At 59.7% G+C, this 19,771-nt stretch overlaps 1 protein-coding gene across 2 annotated transcripts; it reads left to right on the top strand.

The window, feature by feature from the left end:
- The first annotated feature begins 1,798 nt into the window (after positions 1 to 1,798).
- Positions 1,799 to 18,203, top strand: Plcb2 (phospholipase C beta 2). 2 transcript variants are annotated; one of them, XM_070005787.1, is made up of 32 exons: positions 1,799 to 2,109; positions 4,239 to 4,316; positions 4,571 to 4,639; positions 5,010 to 5,150; positions 5,348 to 5,427; positions 5,513 to 5,566; positions 5,664 to 5,739; positions 9,346 to 9,446; positions 9,586 to 9,752; positions 9,849 to 9,995; positions 10,085 to 10,242; positions 10,436 to 10,518; positions 10,771 to 10,855; positions 11,428 to 11,590; positions 11,665 to 11,768; positions 11,867 to 11,963; positions 12,685 to 12,769; positions 12,876 to 13,000; positions 13,300 to 13,454; positions 13,898 to 14,062; positions 14,435 to 14,534; positions 15,075 to 15,179; positions 15,334 to 15,428; positions 15,714 to 15,789; positions 15,901 to 15,996; positions 16,133 to 16,343; positions 16,430 to 16,604; positions 16,699 to 16,775; positions 16,871 to 16,966; positions 17,153 to 17,210; positions 17,381 to 17,467; positions 17,744 to 18,203. In XM_070005787.1, the coding sequence occupies exons 1-32, from the start codon at positions 1,909 to 1,911 to the stop codon at positions 17,933 to 17,935; spliced, it is 3,702 nt and encodes a 1,233-aa protein (XP_069861888.1). In that variant the 5' UTR covers positions 1,799 to 1,908; the 3' UTR covers positions 17,936 to 18,203. The 2 variants fall into 2 exon arrangements, with proteins under 2 accessions (XP_069861888.1, XP_069861887.1); XM_070005786.1 differs by having other exon boundaries at positions 16,427 to 16,604.
- Positions 18,204 to 19,771: the final 1,568 nt, after the last annotated feature.

Below are 19,771 nucleotides of genomic sequence, written 5' to 3'. Positions count from 1 at the left end.
GCGGGGGGGGGTTCCCAAGGAGCCCCCAGGAGCACCTGCAGCCAGAGGGGGCAGGGAAGACGTGTATGAGAACGGATTAGGGCACCTGTCACCTGCAACAGCTTCTGTGTCCAGGAGCCCAGATGGGCTTTGCCCCAGTCTCCATCACCCTGGTCTTAGAATTTGCACCCAATACTGGTGCCTCACTCCCGTAATCCTAGCTCCTCAGGAGGCTGAGATCTGAAGATCCAGGTTCAAAGCCAGCCCAGGCAGCAAAGTCCATGAGACATTTATCTCCAAATAACCATTAAAAAAAAGCAGGAGCTGGGCGGTGGTGGCTCACGCCTGTAATCCTAGCTACTCAGGAGGCTGAGATCTGAGGATCGCGGTTCAAAGCCAGCCCGGGCAAGAAAGACCGTGAGACTCCTATCTCCAATAAACCACCAGAAAAACTGGAAGTGGCGCTGTAGCTCAAGTGGTAGAGCACTCGCCTTGAGCTGAAGAGCTGAGGGACAACGCCCAGGCCCAGAGTTCAAGCCCCACGACCGACAAAAAAAAAAAAAAAAAAAGCAGGAATGGAACTGTGGCTCAGGGCTGGGAAGGTGGCTCAGTGGTAGAGCGCTTGCTTTGCATGCCTGAGGCCCTGGGTTCGATTCCTCAGCACCACATAAGCAAAAAGAAAAAAGCCGGAAGTGGCTCTGTGGCTTAAGAGGTAGAGCGCTAGCCTTGAGCTGAAGAGCTAAGGGACAGCACCCAGGCCCAGAGTTCAGGCCCCAGGACCGGACCAAAAACAAAAACAAATAGGAACTGTGGCTCCAGTGGGAGAGTATCAGCCTTGAGTGGAAAAATGGAGAGACCCTGAGTTCAAGCCTCAGTACTGGCACGCACACACACACACACACACACACACACACACACACACACACACACACACACACACATACACACACACACACACACACACATTGTGCTAGGAATCTCCCCAGCCTTAGCTTCTACCCTTCCAGAAGGGTTACCTCCCTTCACCCACGCCCCCCCCATACTGTCCCTGACCTGTGAGGCAGTTCTAGAAGGCCACAGAGCCCCTGGTGGCATCTGAGGGTCGTCTAACCAGGGCTGGAAGGGGGAAGGAAATCGCGGGGAGAGCTCCCTGCCTCTCAGGTTGGGCAGACAAGGGCCAGAAGAGGAGTGAGTTAAGCAAAGAGGAAATCGGCCGGGGTTGGACTCCTGGGATGGGGAGTGGTGGGGGGTACATACCCTCAGTGGGGTTGAGAGCTGGGTCCCCTGCCCTGGTATCTGGAGGTCTCTGGGTCTGGAGCAGAGGAAGTGTGCCTGGCTCAAGCTGGGCTGTAGCTGGTGGGCAAAGGTTCCAGGCCTAGGCCAGGCCGAAGGCCCCCCAAGAAGTGAGTTGGGGTGAAGGCCACGGGTCCTCCATCTGGCCCTCATTTCCATGGGGAGGAAGCACTGAGAAAGATGAGCCTGGAGATCAGCTCATTTTGCTTATTCAAAACGCTCTCCCTGCCGCATCAAATCCTCAGTCCCACTCTCCAGCTCTTCTCTAGGGGAGCCCCACATTGTGGGGGACAGAGCCCCTGCTCCGGACCTCACCCCTGTGGAGGGTCTTTCCTCCCTCCATCCCGGCCAGGGCAATGGTACCCCCTTGCTGGTCTCCAGGGCTTGGGGCCACCTCTGGGCAGGGACGAACCCCTAGACGGAGCCGCAGGGAAGGAAGCCCCAGCAGGAAGTGCAGAGGCATAGGGCACGGCACGGGGCGGGGACTTCCAGGAGGGGAGCCAGGGCCCCTCCTTACACAGGGGCAGGGTCAGCCCCCCATTCCAGACAGGTCGGGAGGAGGCTGATTTACAAGGCAGATAAAGGGGGGGCCCTCTGCCTGGAGCTGTGACCCCTGCTTGCAGCCACCGCCACCCTATGAGATATAAGAGCACCCAGACTTCCGGACCCACTCTGGGCGGGTGCCATGTGAGGCCCAGCCTGGCCCCCCTCCTGCTGTCCCTCCTCCCGCCTGCCCTGCCCGTGTCCAGCACCATGTCTCTGCTCAGCCCTGTCCTGCAGCCGCCGCAGGTGAAGGCCTATCTGAGCCAAGGAGAGCGCTTCATCAAGTGGGATGATGTGAGTAGGGGACCGGGGGCCGGGCAGGGAGGGGCCGGGGCTGCCCTGGGCAGAGGGCTGGTTTATGTCTCTGACAATCCAGGCGCCTGTGTGGCTTGTCCAGGCGGCTGGCACCACAGCCTGGATAAACAAGGCTGGACTGGGGTGCCTGTGCTCTGAGTCCATCCACAGGAAGAGGGGTTCATGGGAGGCGATTGCCTTGGATCTGGGCTTGCCTGCCCCCAACTCCTATGAACAGGGAACGCTGCTCCTGGCTTCCGCCTTGATGAAAGTGTACCCCAGAACTAGACAGGCCCAGAAAGAGGGGATCCAGACTCCCCCCTTGCTTGACTCCCCCCTCCACATGACGCCCATGAGGTCCCTTGGGTCTGTGCTGCCAAGGGAAGCCCTCCCGAGCTGCAGCCTGGCACCCCCCAAACGCCCCTGCCCCCAACTCAAACGAAAACCCCAATTGAGTTCTGCTTCCTCTTCTTGGACTCAGCTCCTCTCCCCCGCCCCCACTGCACACGCGCGCGAACACACACACACACACACACACACACACACACACACACACACACACACACACACACACACACACACACACACACACACACACACACACACACACACACACACACACACACCGCCAACCTTCAAGGGAAGGGAAGTTTTTGTCCTGAACCCACATCTTCTCCTTCTTAAACTGGGCCCTACTTCCCCGTGGAGCCTGAACACTTTGCCTTTGGTGCACGATGCTCGTGGGTAAGGGGAAGAATGGGGTAGGGGACCCCCCACTTCAGGGAGGGGAAGCCATGGGGCTGGTCCGGCGTGAGAGGATGCCAGGCTGACCCTGGGAAGAGCGAGGGTCTAGACGAGGGCGGGGCCAGCCCGGTGATGAACAGGAGGAGGACTCGAGGGATCGGCTCCTAGGGGAAGCAGAGGTGAGGTGCTTGTTTCCCTAGGAGCATTGGGGTTGGCGTGGCATGGGGTGGCACTGAAGTGGCACTCAGCCGGCACGTCCCAGATCCCTGGGGAATGAGGGAAGTTACTCAGAATGAAAAGTGAAGCTGTCCCTTCTCCACTCTGTGACTGAGTGGACATGGGGTCACCAGGGGTAGGGACCGGCTGGGTGGCTTTCTCCCTGACCCGGGTACCTGCTTGGTCCCTTTGTCCTCCTAGGCTGGGACATTGTGTATCCCCTAGACCCTGGCTTGACGGAACAGGCATGTCCCTGGCTGGGTGCTGCTCTCGGGTGACAGGAGTGCGTGACACTGCCCCGGCATGACCCAGGAACTCCTCTGTGATCATTTCCTTGGTAGATTCTGTCCTGGGTCGTGTGGCCTGCCGCAACTCTCCTCTGCCTGGTTGGGAAGTCCAACTGTAATAGCTCGTTTTACATATGTGTACGCATTTATGCAAAGACTATTAAAATAATAGGTAGCAAGACAGGAATTTAGAAGGAAAGTGCCTATTCATTCATTCATTCATTCACTCATTCAGCAAACTCCAAGCTCAAGCACTAAGCCAGCGCCAAGTTCATGGTCTAGTTCAAGCTTAGGTTTCAGTCCCGGGGTCCTTGAGTCCCCAGGGAGTTCCTGATGTGTTCCTAGGACAACCAACCAGCTTCCCATCTCGCAGCCCAGGAATGACAGCGTATTACAGGGAATGCTTTTGCAGGGTTGAGGTGGGTAGGGTCCTTGATGGTATTTTGGGTCAAGGAGGTTTGGAGGTGAGGAGGCACCGCCCGGTGTCTCTGTGGAACAGTGGGATGAAAGCTTGGGGTGCTCCTGGGGGGAGGGCGGGGCACAGGGTGCTTACTCGGTAGCTGGTCCGTGTGGGGCCTTGGCTGTGGGTACAGGAGTCAGGACTCTGAGCTGTCTATGGGGTCAAGCTACTTGGTAGTAGCGACATGTGTCTAGGAGAAACATTCTACTTCTGGAGCCTGGTGAGGTAGAGTTCAAGACCGTCTTTTGGGGGGCTACCTTGGGGCTTCAAGGTGAAATTCTTCTCTTCCAGCTACCAATCCCTCTCCCCTATTAGAACAGAGGGGAACGCTTTCAAGATGGTGGACTGTGTAACCCCCTGCCCTGGCTCAGGGAAGCCAGCTCAAAGGCTGGCAGCAGAGAGCTGACCCCTTCTCCCTGCAGGACACCGCGCTGGCCTCCCCGGTTATCCTCCGTGTGGACCCCAAGGGCTATTACTTATACTGGACGCATCAGAGCAAGGTGAGGTGGCCGGTACTACAGAAGTCCTACCCAACGAGCCAATGCCCTGGAGGGGACGGATGGACGGACAGACAGACAGGCAGCACAGAGCATCTGTGTGAAGAGGGGCCCCTTGGGGTGCAGATGGCCCCAGGAAGTCTTAGTCCTCTTGAAAGGGCCGAGGGGTAAACACGCTCCCCGCTCCCTGTTCTTCATTCTTGTACTGCTATTTTTTTTGGTCCTACTTTGCCCCTTTGCTCTTTGCCTTTTCCCAGGAGATGGAGTTTCTGGATATCACTAGCATTCGAGACACCCGCTTTGGAAAGTTCGCCAAGACGCCCAAGGTGAGCGGGTTTAGGCTGCATGCTGCCGCCAGGCCCATGGGGCGGGGAAGAAGCTCCTGCAGGGGTGGCAAGCCCGGTGCCCCAGCCGGCCAGCGAGGAGCCCTGTCTGAACCCAACGCGGCGCGCACGTCTGCTCCCAGCCTGGCCTGTGCCGTGGGCGGGGATATGCACTTGGGTAGAAGGACAGAAGCGGCCTCAACCCCAGAACCTTGGCAACTCTCTTCCCCAGGCCTGTCTTTCTTACCCCTGGGCGGAGCCAGGGATGAGCTTGGAGGACAGGATTGTCCCCCAGTGACCTGCAGCTGAAGTGGCTGGGTGGGGAGGGATGGACAGAGCACCCCTGGCCCTCACCATCCACCCCTTGCTGCAGAGCCAGAAGCTCCGGGACGTGTTCAACATGGACTTCCCCGACAACCACTTCCTGCTGAAGGCGCTCACCGTGGTGTCGGGCCCCGACATGGTGGAGCTCACCTTCCACAATTTCGTCTCTTACAAGGAGAACGTGGGGAAGGTGTGTGTGTGTGTGTGTGTGTGTGTGTGTGTGTGTGTGTGTGTGTGTGTGTGTGTGTGTGTGTGTGTGTGTGTGTGTGTGTGTGTGTGTGTGTGTGTGTGTGTGTGTGTGTAGCTGCTGGCCTGGGCTTGGGCAACGGCCTGATAGACAGACTTGGGGTGTCCATGGCCTGACCACTGGGTTCTGGGCTCCTGCAGGACTGGGCTGAGGATCTGCTGGCCCTGGCTAAGCACCCGCTGACCAGCAACGCACCACGCAGCACCTTCTTGGACAAGATGTAAGTCCCGCCCCCCAGCCCCCCCCCCCAGCTGGGCACACCCCTTGTGACCTGACAGGCTGTCCTGTCCCTCCCTCACCCCCAGCCTGGTGAAGCTGAAGATGCAGGTGAACCCCGAGGGGAAGATTCCTGTAAAGAAGTGAGTCTCCCCTCCCTCCCCTCCTCCCACCCTGCTCCCTGGCGGCGGGTGGGCATGCCTTCTCCCTCTGCCCGCTGCCCTTCTGGGGCCCCTTCAGTTTTTTCCAGATGTTTCCTGCCGACCGCAAGCGCGTCGAAGCTGCCCTCAGTGCCTGCCACCTGGCAAAGGGCAAGGTGAGCCGCCCCTGCCCTGCTCATCCCACCCCTAGGACAGGGGCTTGGTGGGGCTGGTGCATGGGGAGGGCAGAACACCACATCATCATCCCATTGGTAGCTGGAAAAGCCAATCAAATCCTAGCTCCTCCAGGTAAGGGACCAGGGGCGGGGCTGCACTCAGCGCAGAGCCCCCCCCCACTGGTGGTGGGAGGTGGACGGTGCTCAGGACCACAGCCGACGTGGCCTGTGCTCCCAATGCAGCCTGGGAGTGAATGTGTTCAGCCTGGAAGAGCAGGAGAAAGTCAGCGGGACGGGTGGGTCAGGAGGTGTCCTGCAGAGATCTGGCAGGGACAATTTCTGCGGGGTGTCAGAGAGAAGCCAGGGTGGCAGCTGCCTGGACACAGACTTCAGCTCAGCGCAGAAACACACTTTCGACTTCCTTCTTAATTAAGCATTCATTTTTAATTACAAGTTGTAAGCTGGATCACTTCATGAGGTGCCTCATGTGAATTAACAACTACACACACACACAAAAAAAAAGGCCTGGTGCCTGGGTGGACAGGGCCTGAAGCCAAACCTGGCTCAGTGGAGCCCATGGCAGGCCTCTGGCCACCAGGCTGTGCCCTTGCTGTAGGTCACAGTCCGCACAGTAGTCTCTGCTGCTTAAGAATTGCGCACACTATAAATAATATAAATAAATAAAACCGCAGGTGGCCCCGCTGGTCACCTGTCCTTCTGAATCCCTATTCCCAGAAGGAGCTTTTCCCCCCACATCCCTAGCTTGACAGACAGGTGTGTGCCCCTACCCCAGGGTAGCATGGAGTGGGGAGGGAGAGGGGATTGGCTCTTCGGGCCCAGTATCCCCCACCACACCCTTCTCTTCCTGAGCTTCCTGACCTCCCTCCTAGCTTCATCCTCCTGATTTCCCTCACTAGAGGCCTTTTTTTTTTTTTTTCTTCTGCAAGCAACAGCTGCAGAGGCTGAGGCGGCCTGGGGAACCTCAGGCAGATGCTTCCCTTACTCTGTGATCCAAAAAGATGCTTGTTTTGTGGTTTGGGAGGAGGAGCACCACACAAAGGCACAGGACCCCTGGATGCCACTCATCTGCTTTCTGAGTCCATTTCTGTAGATTTTTTCCCCATACTTTAGACCTCCCTGTGTGCGAACGGAGTGGACACAGCATGTAATGTCTGCTGTAGAGATCTGTTCACATACAACACAGCCCACAACTAGAGCACACTGCACCTCTCTGTCAGTTGGCAGACATTGGGTTCCATCCACTTTTTTTTTTTTGTCGGTCGTGGGGCCTGAACTCTGGGCCTGGGTGCTGTCCCTCAGCTCTTCGGCTCAAGGTAAGCGCTCTATCACTTGAGCCACAGCGCCACTTCTGGCTTTTTCTGCTTATGTGGTGCGGAGGAATGGAACCCAGGGCCTCAGGCATGCAAGGCAAGCACTCTACCACTGAGCCACCTTCCCAGCCCCTCCATCCACTTTTTAACCTACCAAGAATAACACTGCTGCTGAACACATGCACACACGGTTTTGTGTAGCTGTGTTTTCAGTGTTCTTGGATATATAGACTTCCAGAGGTGACACTGTGGGTCATATGGCACCTTCATATCGAGCACTCTAAGGAACGGCCACACCATTATCTAAAATGGCCACAGCATTTCACAATCCTAGCAGCGTTGTATAACATTTCCAGTTTTGGGGCTAAGAAGGTGGCTCAGTGGTAGAGCGCTTACCTTGCATGCATGAGGCCCTGGGTTCAATTCCTCAGCACCACATAAGCAGAAAAGAAAAAAACTTATAGTTTTCCCACATCCCCCCCCCACACACACACACTGCTGCTCTGATTTATGCTACTGTAGTGGGAGTGAGGTGGTTTGTCACTGTGGCTTTCATTTGCATTTCCCTGGTGACTAACTGCACTGAATATCTTCCCATGTGCTTATGGGTCACCCACTGCCCTTCTTCTGTTTTTTTCTTTTTTTTTGCCAGTCCTGGGGCTTGCACTCTTGGCCTAGCTGCTGTCTCTGAGCTTCTTTTGCTCAAGGCTAGCGCTCTAACACTTGAGCCACAGCACCACTTCTGGCTTTTTCTTTTTATATGGTACTGAGGAATTGAACCCAGGGCTTCATGCATGGTAGGCAAGCACTCTACCACTAAGCCACATTCCCAGCCCCTAATTCTTATCATTCTTTTTTTATTTTATTTTTTATTGTGAAAATACTGTACAGAGGGGTTACAATTACATGGGCAAGATAATGAGTACTTTTTTTTTTTTATCAAGCATTGTAGCCTCCTCCTTTGTTTCCCCTTCCCATCCCATAATTCTTATCATTCTTTTTTTTTTGGGGGGGAGTCCAGTCATGGGGCCTGAACTCTGGGCCTGGGCACTGTCCCTCAGTTCTTCACTCAAGGCTAGTGCTCTACCACTTGAGCCACAGCACCACTTCCGGCTTTTTTCTTTTTGCTTATGTGGTGCTGAGGAATCGAACCCAGGGCCTCATGCATGCAAGGCAAGCGCGCTACACTGAGCCACCTTCCCAGCCCCAATTCTTATCATTCTTAAGTAGTTGTACAAAGCAGTTTATGGATATAGTGGGTTTTCTTTTTGTTGCAGTTACCCTTAACAGATATCTCATTTGTGAATACTGCATTCGACTCCTTGGGTTGCCTTCCTTCCTTCCCTCCTTTCTTTCTCTTTCTCTCCCCTCAGTTTTTGTTTACGATGGAGCCCAGGTTGGTCTAAACTTCTCCTGCCTTAGTCTCCCATGTCATTTTACTTTCTCTCTCCCTTCACCCCCCTCCCCCCCCATCTTTGTGCTGGTTCTACAGCTTTTCTGCTCAAGGTTTGTGCTCTACCACTTGAGTCACAACACCAGTTCCTGCTTTTTTTGGTACTTAACTGGAAATAAGAGTCTCATGGACTTTCCTGCCTGGGCTGGCTTTGAACCACGATCTTCAGATTTCAGCCTCCTGAGAAGCTAGAGTTACAGGTGTGAGCCACTGGCACCCGGCTTGATGTTGTCTTTAGGAGCACAAAAGTTAGAGATTTTGATGAAGTCCATTGTTTCTTTCCTTTGGAGGGGTCTTTTGTGGGGTTTTCTTTTTTTTGGAGGTTTTAATGCTGTGCATGTGTATGCATGCATGCCTATGTTGCACATGCTAAACCACCACTTGAGCTCCATCCCCAGACCCTAAATACCATTGCTGAGATTTTTAGTTCTCCCTCCCGTTCTGTTTCTGTTTCCTGTATATTAAGGCTCTGCTATTATGTGCACGCATGTTTATATTATATTACAACTTTGTCCTTCACATAAGGAAAGGTAATCCCCTGATCCGGAAGCAGCTCTCCACACTACTGACCGCTTTTCCTCCTCATTTGAATCATTCCTTAGTTCCAGTTCTATCCCAGCTAAGGAACTAGCCACTGTCCCACGCCAGGATTAAAGCAAGCCAGCTGAGCCGCTCCCCAGCACTCAGAGCCTTGGGGCTCGGGAGACGGCGGCGGCCGCGGTCTCCGGCTCTCTCTGGTCCAGTCCTAGCGCTGAGCTGAGGTTGTGGGCCTTAGCCGTGAGCAGGCCGAGGTTGGGGGTAACGAGGTGGCTCTTCCCCCAGAATGACGCTATCAACCCTGAGGACTTCCCAGAATCCGTCTACAAGAGCTTCCTCATGAACCTCTGTCCGAGGCCAGAAATTGACGAGATCTTCACTTCCCAGTGAGCAGGGGGTGGGGGCTGGACATGGGGAGGGGCTGGGGCGGCCCCCCACCCCCCCCCCGTCCTTGTGGGAATGGGGTGTTCCCAGGAGCTGGGGGCTGTCTCGGCCTCCAGGGCCCTGTCTCTCTGTGGCCCACAGCCATGCTAAGGCCAAACCGTACATGACCAAGGAGCACCTGAGCAAATTCATCAACCAGAAGCAGCGGGACTCCCGGCTCAACTCCATGCTCTTCCCGCCCGCGCGGCCTGAGCAGGTGCAGCGCCTCATCGACAAGTACGAGCCCAGCGGCATCAACGTGCAGAGAGGTGAGGGGTCGGGAGCGCCCGGCCCCTCGGTCCACGCCCCCCCCGGCTGGACCATGGCTCTGACGCACCCCCACGCCCACCCCTGCCCCCTCCCAGGCCAGCTGTCACCCGAAGGCATGGTGTGGTTCCTCTGTGGGCCGGAGAACAGCGTGCTGGCCCAGGACAAGCTCCTGCTGCACCAGGACATGACACAGCCGCTCAATCACTATTTCATCAACTCTTCCCACAACACCTACCTCACAGGTGAGGCCGGCGCTGCCCTGCGCACCAGAGCGAGCGAGCGCGGAGGGTGGGCACTGGCCATGGACACTGCCCTCCCCCCCCCCCCGCAGCCGGCCAGTTCTCAGGCTTGTCCTCGGCCGAGATGTACCGCCAGGTCCTGCTGGCCGGCTGCCGCTGCGTGGAGCTGGACTGCTGGAAGGGGAAGCCCCCGGACGAGGAGCCCATCATCACCCACGGCTTCACCATGACCACAGACATCCTGTTCAAGGTGGGCGGGCCGGGGGCGGGGGCGCGCTGAGGGAGGGAGGGGGAGGGGAAGCCAGAGGGTCTCCGCTGGGGTGGGCGCTACAGGGGACGGAAGCAATGGGGGACCACCATGGCCATTGGGCACCTGGGGTCCCACGGGGGTGGGGACAGCCCAAACGCCGCCTTGCCCACTTGGTGGTTCCCCCCCCCTCCAGGAAGCAGTGGAAGCCATTGCAGAAAGCGCCTTTAAGACCTCCCCCTACCCTGTCATCCTGTCCTTTGAAAACCACGTGGACTCGTGCGTACTCAGGCCTCCTCAGCCTCACCCCTTACCCGGCCTCCAGCCTCCAGCCTCCTGCCTGTCACCACCCCAATCCTGAGCTTCTCTGCTGAGTCTCAGCATAATCTCTTTGGGCTGGGGTTCTCCTGTCCATGTCCCCCACTTTCCCCCCGGGGATTACCCCGTGTTGGGGTTACCCCAGACATGAAAGGTTGGGCAAGAGAACCAGGACTGAGCTGCCAGGCCCACGCCCGCTCCCGTTCTCCCTAGACCCCGCCAACAGGCCAAGATGGCCGAGTACTGCCGGACCCTGTTTGGGGATACGCTGCTCACAGAACCTCTAGAAAAGTTCCCCGTGAGTGGGCTCTGCTGGGGACAGCTGGGCCCCGGAGTGGGGAGTGGGAGGGGGGCAGAGACACTGGGATTAACGCGGCTGGACTGTGGGATCTTGTTACCATCAGTCACGGAGTGTGCCAGACTTTAGCGACAGAGACACAGCTGAGCCAGGGGTAGGGGCTGCACGTGAGAGGCTGAAGTGGGAAAATGGAGTTTAAGGCCAGCCTGAGCTACCTCGTCTCAAACACACAACGCAACGGGCAACCTCTGCCTCTCCCCCCTCCTCCCTCGTTCTCACCCTCTGAGGAGGAGAGAGACAGATACCTGGGTTGTTATAACAAGTAGTCTCTGTTCTGGGTGTCAGAGGATCCCAGAGGGCTTCCTGGAGGAAGAGGGGAGGGGTGGCAAAGAGGAAAATTGAAGGCTATAATGGCTTCCTTTTAGCCAGCGTGGGAAAGGGCATGCTGGGAAGATGGATCAGTGCCCATGCCGGGTGGGGCTGTGGTGACAGGCGGGAGGGGGGAGCCGGTGGGGGGTTGAGTAGCACAGGACACCCCCAGGGACCGGGTGCCCACTGCTCCCTTTCCACAGCTGAAGCCCGGAGTCCCTCTGCCCAGTCCTGAGGACCTCCGGGGCAAGATCCTCATCAAGAACAAGAAGAATCCGTTTTCTGGCCCAATGGCCCCCAGCCAGGAGCATGGTGGGGAGGCCGAGGGGGGCTCTCCACCCAGGGCTCCCTCTGGGGAGGACACAGGTAAGTTCGCTGGAGTGGGGGAGGCTGTGGCAGGGGGGAGAGGAGCCCATGCTGAGGAGAGCTGTGTATGGCAGTGTGGGCTGCTGAGGAGGAAGAAGAGGAGGAGGAGGAGGAGGAGGAAGAGGAAGAGTCAGGAAGCCTGGACGAAGAGGAGCTCAAGAAGATGCAGTCAGATGAGGTGTGGGGGCGGGGCCCGTGCCCCTCGGCCATCCGTGGGGCTGGGGACACTGTCTGGGCGATGCCTATCTTCCTCTCGCCTCTTCCCTCCGCCCCCAGGGCACAGCGGGTCTGGAGGTGACGGCTTATGAGGAGATGTCCAGCCTCGTCAATTACATCCAGCCCACCAAGTTCGTCTCCTTCGAGCTGTCAGCCCGTACGTGGGCCGGGAGCGGGGCAGGGCGGGTGTGGGCAGGGGAAGGCCCCTCCCTGGACTCAGGGCTCCATCCGGCACCCAGGCCGGGCGGCTCCAGTGGCCTGGCGCGGCTCGACACGGCGGCTCTCTGTGGTGTGTCGGTGACGGGCTGCCGTGTGACAAGCCACCTCAGCCGGGCCTGCCTGCGGCTCCTGCGATCTCTTCCAGGTTCTGTGGCTCCTGGGGCTGAACTGTTGGCCTAAGGCCGGCCAGGTCCAAAGGCTCCTTCCCCGGGGGAGAGACATCCTGGAAGGGGGCAGCAGGCAGGGCAAGCCACCGGAGCATGTGTCCCCTCAATTCTCCTGGGCACCGCCCCAACCTCTGACCCCACCTCTAGCTCCCGCCTCTGCCTCCTCTGCGCTCCGCCACCTCTCATGCACCTCACTCCCCGCAAACCTCAGAGGAGGGGCTGGCACGCTGAGCACACCCTGCACGTCCCCCACATCCATGGCATGGGGTCCTTGCCGTCCGGGACCATGGCACACTGCCCGGTCCCCACGTACATCCACCGCCGAGACCCGGACCCCGGCCCTCACTGCTGCCCCCTGTCCCAGGCGCCTGGCTCCTAAATCCTCAAGCCTCCTGGGAACAATGGGCGGCCCAGAGCTGCCCCAAAGGGGAGGGCAGGAGCGAGGGAGGGGCAGCCTGATGCAGACACCCCGTCCCTTTCTCCCTGGAGCAGAGAAGAACCGAAGTTACATCATCTCTTCCTTCACGGAGCTCAAGGCTTACGACCTGCTGTCCAAGGCCTCCGTGCAGTTTGTAGAGTATCCTTGACGCTTTACAAGCCAGGCCCCGGCTGGGGAGCCGGGGAGGAGGGGTGGACGGAAAGCCGGGGGACAGGGCTCCCAGGTTCTCCTATACCCGGGCTAGCTACAACAAGCGGCAGATGAGCCGTGTTTACCCCAAGGGCACCCGTATGGACTCGTCCAACTACATGCCCCAGATGTTCTGGAACGCGGGGTGCCAGATGGTCGCCCTCAACTTTCAAACCATGGGTGAGGCGCACCCCCAGCCCCTGCCCCCCCACTGTTCCCTCTGCCCAGGGGTCACAAGCACCGATGGGGTCTGGTGCATCCTGGCACTGCAGGTTGGGGCACGTGGGCGCAGGCCTCACGGGAGCGTGTGGCCTGGCTGTGGCCCAGCTTCCGGCTGGCCCCATGTCATCCCCCATCAACCCCACATCTATCTGTTCCCAAGACCACACAGGTAGGGAAGAATCTGAAGTAGACAGGGTGCAGTGCGGGGCCAGGCCTTCCTCACGGTGCCCCCTCGCCCCGTCCCCTGTCCCCCCCAGACCTGCCCATGCAGCAGAACATGGCACTGTTCGAGTTCAACGGGCAGAGCGGCTACCTCCTCAAGCACGAGTTCATGCGCCGGCCAGACAAGCAGTTCAATCCCTTCGCGGTGGACGGCATCGACGTGGTGGTGGCCACCACCCTGTCCATCACGGCAAGGACCCAGGCTGACAGAAGGCAGGGTGGGCTGGGGGTGGGTCTGGGGTCTGGAGGAGGAAGGCCCAGCCCCCCTCCCTATATCCTAACGACTCTAGCCCCAGCCAGCTCCTGCAGTAAGTAGCAAGTTGCCTTGGAAACTGCCTCCCCCTCAGCACTCAGGCTGCTTCTTGGTCCCCATGGAAACCTAGGGGAAGGGCTGAGGCTGGGGTGGGGGAGGGGAGAGACAGGGGGGGGCACTGCTCCCTCCTTGGCCAGAGAGGGAGGTAGGGTGACCGTCTGCCCCGGTCTGCAGAGCTCAGCCACAGAGCCCTAGCGGCCAGAGCTGAATGGGGGTCTGGGGGTCTTCACAACTCCCAAGAGCTGGGGGGCTCAGCTGCAGAGGCCCCGGCCACCGGGCAGGGATCTGAGGCGGACGCCCTCTGCTCCCCACCCACCCAGGTGATCTCTGGGCAGTTCTTGTCAGATCGCAGCGTGCGCACCTATGTGGAAGTGGAGCTGTTTGGCCTTCCCGGGGACCCCAAGAGGCGCTATCGCACCAAGCTGTCCCCCAGTACCAACTCCATCAACCCTGTCTGGAAAGAGGAGCCCTTCGTCTTTGAGAAGGTGGGGGGGCAAAGCAGGGCGAGGCAGGGGTCTCTCCCCTCCTCTTGGCCTCTGCTTAGAGGTAGGAGGACAGGAGGGTATGTGTGTGTGTGTGTGTGTGTGTGTGTGCACGTGCGCACACGTTACCAGGACTCAGGGTCACATAGGAACCTGGAGGGGTGCTTTGTCCCCATGGATCACTGTTGGTCCTAGACTATATTTCGGGAGACAAGCCCCAGAATAAGCTGGGGGGGGTATCTGTGTCTGAGCCTGGGGCGTGCTCTGTCTGCACCAAGCACCACCTGCTGAGTTCTGACCCTGACAGAGAAGACTTCTGGAGCCAGGGCGGGAATGTGGCCCCTCCAGCCCATCCCCTTTCCAACTCCTCCCCAGATCCTGATGCCTGAGCTGGCCTCCCTCAGGGTGGCGGTGATGGAGGAAGGCAACAAGTTTCTCGGCCACCGCATCATCCCCATCAGTGCCCTGAATTCTGGTACAGAAAGGGTTCTTCGCTATCCCCAGGGAGCCTGATTACAAAGTGGGTGACCTCTGGGAGTGCTGGCCTCTGCCCACCTCACAGGAAGTCCACGGTTTTGTGGCGTCACTGGTCTTGTTTCTGGGTCTGGGCGCTGTCCCTCAGCTCTTCAGCTCAAGGCGAGCGCTCTACCACGTGAGCCACAGCGCCACTTCTGGTTTTCTGGTGGTTTGTTGGAGATCAGAGTCTCACAGACTTTCCTGCCCCAGGCTAGCTTTGAACCACAATCCTCAGATCTCAGCCTCGTGAGTAGCTAGGATGACAGGCGTGAGCCACCGGCGCCCGGCAAAGGCGGGCGGTACTAACTCCACAAGGCAGACGCCAGAACCCCCATTTCACAGGCAAAGTCCCCGAGTTAAAGTGACACAGCCAGTTAGGTGCAGTGCCAGCCTGAGACCCTGGCCTCTCTGACTCAAGCCAAGAGTCTTAAGCGCTGGACTGGTGGCATGCAGCCAAGGCAGTGCCCGGCCCTGGCTCACCAGCCCTCACCACCCACAGGCTACCATCACCTGTGCCTGCACAGCGAGAGCAACATGCCCCTCACCATGCCCGCGCTCTTCATCTTCCTGGAGATGAAGGACTACATCCCCGACACCTGGGCAGGTAGGAAGGCGGCCCAGGGCCTAGTAGAGGCCCTCCGTCCTCCTGCCCTCCTTCCCAGCAGCGAGCAAGCCAGACGCCAGAGAGGGACAAGACCCTGGGGACCTCGGGTCTGACCTCCCCCACACACCCAGGCTGGTAACACGTGTGCCCTCAGATCTCACCGTGGCCCTCGCCAACCCCATCAAGTACTTCAGTGCCCACGATAAGAAGGCGGCGAAGCTCAAGGAGGCCCTGGGAAGTCTGCCTGAGGTGTGTGTGGCCTGGCTTCTGGCCAGACGCCCCGGTGGGAGGAAGGGGGCTTGCTGAGGACGCGCCTGCGCGTGGCGGGTAAACGGAAGCCCCGTAACCCAAGCTGCTCCTCAGGCAGGAGTGCCAGTGTGTGTCGTGTTCGTAGCCAGGTCTCACCGCTCTTCCAGAGCTTCTCAGCATATTGGTTTTAAGACCCCACCCCCCATCATTCATGTCTGGGGTGGGAGAGGACCCTTCCAGGCCTGTATGAACGACAGGAAGACCAGACTGTTCTCACCTCCACAGACGCCCTTCCTGCCCGGGGGTCCAGGTGCCCACCAGGTCAATGGGGCCTCAGCCTCCGCCAGCAATGGCTCAGCAGGTGGGTGCTTCATGCCTCCTCGCCGGCATAGGGCCCTCCACCTCTCCCCGCACGCCTGCAGGCTAAGGCAGTGACCTGGGGTCAATAGTAGCCACAGTCCCCCTCTCTCAGGAGCTAACCAGAGCCAAGGGGGTCCCCAAAGCCTCCGCTCATCCTGTGCTCCTGCGGCAGCCCGGGCCAGGGAAGAGGCCATGAAAGAAGTTGCGGGTGAGACTTGCTGGGCCCCCTGATCTTGAGTGAGGGGTGAACTTGGAGAAGGACTGGGGCACATGGTGGGGAGGGGATGCTCTGCCAACGGGGTGGGCTGCCTGAGTGGGCACAGGCCTCAACCAGGCCTCTGCAGAGCCGCAGACCGCCAGCCCCGAGGAGCTGCGGGAGCTGAAGGGCATGGTGAAGCTGCAGCGCAGGCAGGACAAGGAGCTGCGGGAGCTGGAGCGGCGGGGGGCGCGGCGCCGGGAGGAGCTGCTCCAGCGCGGGGCGGCCCAGCTGGCCGAGCTGGGGCTGCGGGGCACGGGCTGCCGGCTGAGGCCCAACAAGGGCTCCCGGAAGAAGAGGTAAGGACCACGGGCAGCGCCCCGTCCCCGCTTTGCCCCGAGCCTCGCCCCTGCAAGCTAGGGGCGTCCCCACATGTCCTCAGCAGGATCCCGCCCAGTGATGAGCCCTCAGGGGTGGCGTCCGGCGAGGGTCTGGAAGGCCCGGAGGGCGCAGACCCGCAAGTGCAGGAGCTGCAGGCCAGGCTGGAGCAGGAGCTGCGGCTGCAGGGCAAGGAGCAGCACCAGGGCATCCTGAAGCGCAAGGAGCAGCACGTGGCAGAGGTGCCTGGCTGCAGGGGACAGGGCGCACCCCCCCCCCCGTGCCCTGGGCACCAAGGGCTTCTCACTGAACCCAGACGTCCGTCCTCTCCTACAGCAAATCACCAAGATGACAGAGCTGGCCAAAGAGAGGCAGGCCGCCGAGCTGAAGGCCTTCAAGGAGACCTGGGAGATGTACGCAGGCCGCCTCCCTGGCTACACCCACGACCCCTGCCCCCCAGCACGCTCCCCACCAGGCACAAGCGCCCCACGCCTGTCTCTCCCCACAGTGACACCAAAGAGATGAAGAAAAAGCTGGAGGCCAAGAGGCTGGAGCGGATCCAGGCCATGACGAAAGTCACCACGGATAAGATGGCCCAGGAGAGGTGAGCTTCGCGGGGCCCGGGACACAGCAGACCTACGGCAGTGAGGACGCGGGCTCAGGGCTCCCCGAGGCCCTGCCCGCCCTTCTGGGGCCTCCTCTGGGCCCCCCCCCGCTGCTTCCCACCCTGGGTGGCGGAGGGCACCCCTGCCCCTCTGCAAGACCCTCTCTCAAATGACTTCACCAACAGGCTGAAGAGAGAGATCAACAACTCCCACATCCAGGAAGTGGTGCAGGCCGTCAGGCAGGTGCGCCAGGGTGTCCTTCCCAAACACACGCTCCCCCCACCCCCCCGGGGAGAGGTGGCCCCAGGTCCTTCCCCCCAAGTTTTAGAGTGGGTTAGTTGAGATTAGAACTGGATCCCAAGGCAGTACGCCCGTCTGTGCCAGCTGCTTCCCTGCCTCTCACTTCCATCCAGATGACAGAGGCCCTGGAGCGGAGCCAGGAGAAGCTGGAGGAGAAGCAGGCGGCTTGCCTGGGCAAAATCCGGGAGATGGAAAAGCAGGTGACGGACACTGGCCTGGGCCCAGAGGAGACGGCTGGGCTGGGGGTGGGCGCAGGCCCAGCTCCAGGCTCTGCCAGGGGTCAGGGGAAGGAGCCACAAGGCTCTTTCACATAAGCCAGCTCCGCAGATCCCTGTGCTTGGTCTCTCTTTTGAGAGACTCCTCCATGGGACGGGTAAACTCTTACCTCCTGGCCGTCTCCTGGGAATCTTGTTCCACAATCCAGGGAAAGGGGGGTGTGGGGGTTGAATGCCTTCCTTAGCCAAGTGGTCCTACAGTTCCAGCAGGAGGCTCTGGCAGAGTATGAAGCCAGGATGAAGGACCTGGAGGCGGAGGTGAAGGAGTTGGTGAGGGCCTGCCTCAAGGTCAGCTGCCCCTCGGATGCCGAGGACAATCCCGAGGCCTCCCCGGGGCCGGGCCCCCGGGACCCACGCGCAGACAAGGCAGACACGCAGGAGAGCCGTCTCTGATCCTTGAGGCAGAGCCTGGCGCTGCCTCCGAGCTGCTCCCCGGACCAGGCTGGGGTTCCCGCCCTCGCCTCTGCCTGATGGAGCCCAGGAGGTGACGTGGAACACTGTCCCTGCTGATTGTCCCCGGCCACACGCGGGTGAAGGAAGCCCGATGGCCCACCGTGAGCCCAGCTCCCAGGCCTGGCACGCCAGCGCCTTTTGCTCATCTGCATGTATGAGGCTTATTTATTTTTCTCCTTCCTATTCCTACTAAATCCTGATCCTGTGATTCCTGCTGGAAGCTGCTGTCTATTCTAGGGTTAGGAAATGGAGTCTGGGGGCAACAGAATGGCCCCTACATTGAAGCTGCCCAGAGGGGAGAAAAAAATCCCTTGGGATCGGAACCCAGAGTAACGTCTCTCCCAGGACCCCCAGATGGCCCAGCTCTGGCCTGGAGCAGGAGCTGCTACCCCTTCTGCTGGCCCTGTAGCCAGAGCCACAGAAGGAGATGTCACTCCTCCACCTGCACACAGGGGCCCCCATCCCCCGGGCCCACTTACCACAAAGGGTCCCCAAACCTTCAAGTCACCTGGGCCACCAAAGACATACCCTAGAGGGGCCAGACACAAAGGCCTTGGCAATAGCTGTGCTGTAAGGGGGGCCATAAGCAGCCACTCACTGCTTCTCCAGTACCAGCCCAAGTCCCAAGGGGACTGATGCTGCCAGAGGGGTGTGTGTGTGTGTGTATGTGTGTGTGTGTGTGTGTGCCAGGAAGAGGTTGTTTTCTTAGACACAGCAGATGCCCTCTGCTGAGAACACCTGGGGCCTTTGGAAAACAAACAAGGACACCTGCCCCCTTCCCCCCCCCCCCCCGCCTGACCTCAGGGGCCCTGCCCGGCCCAGCTGCAGGGGGAGGTGGGGGCCACTCATTCACAGGACTAAAACCTGGCTGCAATCAGCCATCCTGGTATCCCGACTTCAAAATCTCCAGCGGGTCAGTCTGTGGCCCTGTATTCTCCTCTCCCCACAATGAGGGTCTCAGCCTAGGGGAACACAGCCAGGTGAGGGGTGGGAGCCGGAGCTGGGGCTGGAGCCAGGCAGGGGCCAGTGCCAACGCAGCCCACTGGACAGCAGCCAGTTGTTGTGGATGAACACTCAGGGCACACAAAAGGTGCCTTCTGCTTGCCTCTTGCCAGGCTGGGCAGAGTCTGTGTCCCGGGCCGGTGCTGGGCAGCCCAGCAATGCGGTGGAGCACGCACTCAGGCCTCCTCCCCGGGGGCTCCAGCAGCTTCTTCCCATGGGGCACGCCTGGATACCTATGTCCCTGCCCATCTGTCCCCTGGGCAAATGCCATCGCTGAGCTCTGGAGACAAACTGAAACCCAGCCACAGGGGACATGCGGAGGAAGAGCTGCTATCCCCCTGGGGACACTGGGCTGGGCACCTGCGCCCCCCCCCCTCTGCTGGGCACCTGTGGGACCACGGCCAGCCTCTCTTCCCATTCGTCGGGCCTACCTTGTCTTTCCTACCAGAGAAAGGGTCCCTGCCCCTGCCCAGGCCCCTTGCTGACTCACTCCAACCCCCCCCCCCCCCGCTGCACCCCCAAGCAGCTCTGGATCTCCCAGCACGTGCCATCAGGCCCAGCCCTGCCGAGCTGGTGTGCAACGTGACAGGGTGAGGGGGCTGGTGACACTTGAAAAGGAAAGAAGGGGACCTGGGGGGGGCATACAGACAGAGTGACAGACTCAGAGGCCGAGGCGTCTCTGGGAGGAAGCCCTTTTGCCAGCCAGGGGGCTGCAGGGGGAGAGGCTGGGCAGGTGGGAGGTGAGCACGGTGTGCCTGCCCCCTTCCCTCCCTC

Source organism: Dipodomys merriami, unplaced genomic scaffold (genome assembly GCF_024711535.1).
Source record: "Dipodomys merriami isolate MVZ:Mamm:240054 unplaced genomic scaffold, mDipMer1.0.p SCAF_69, whole genome shotgun sequence".
Lineage (NCBI taxonomy): Eukaryota > Metazoa > Chordata > Mammalia > Rodentia > Heteromyidae > Dipodomys > Dipodomys merriami.
Note: the sequence above shows the minus strand (reverse complement) of the source record. Positions and strands in the feature narration are given on the sequence as shown.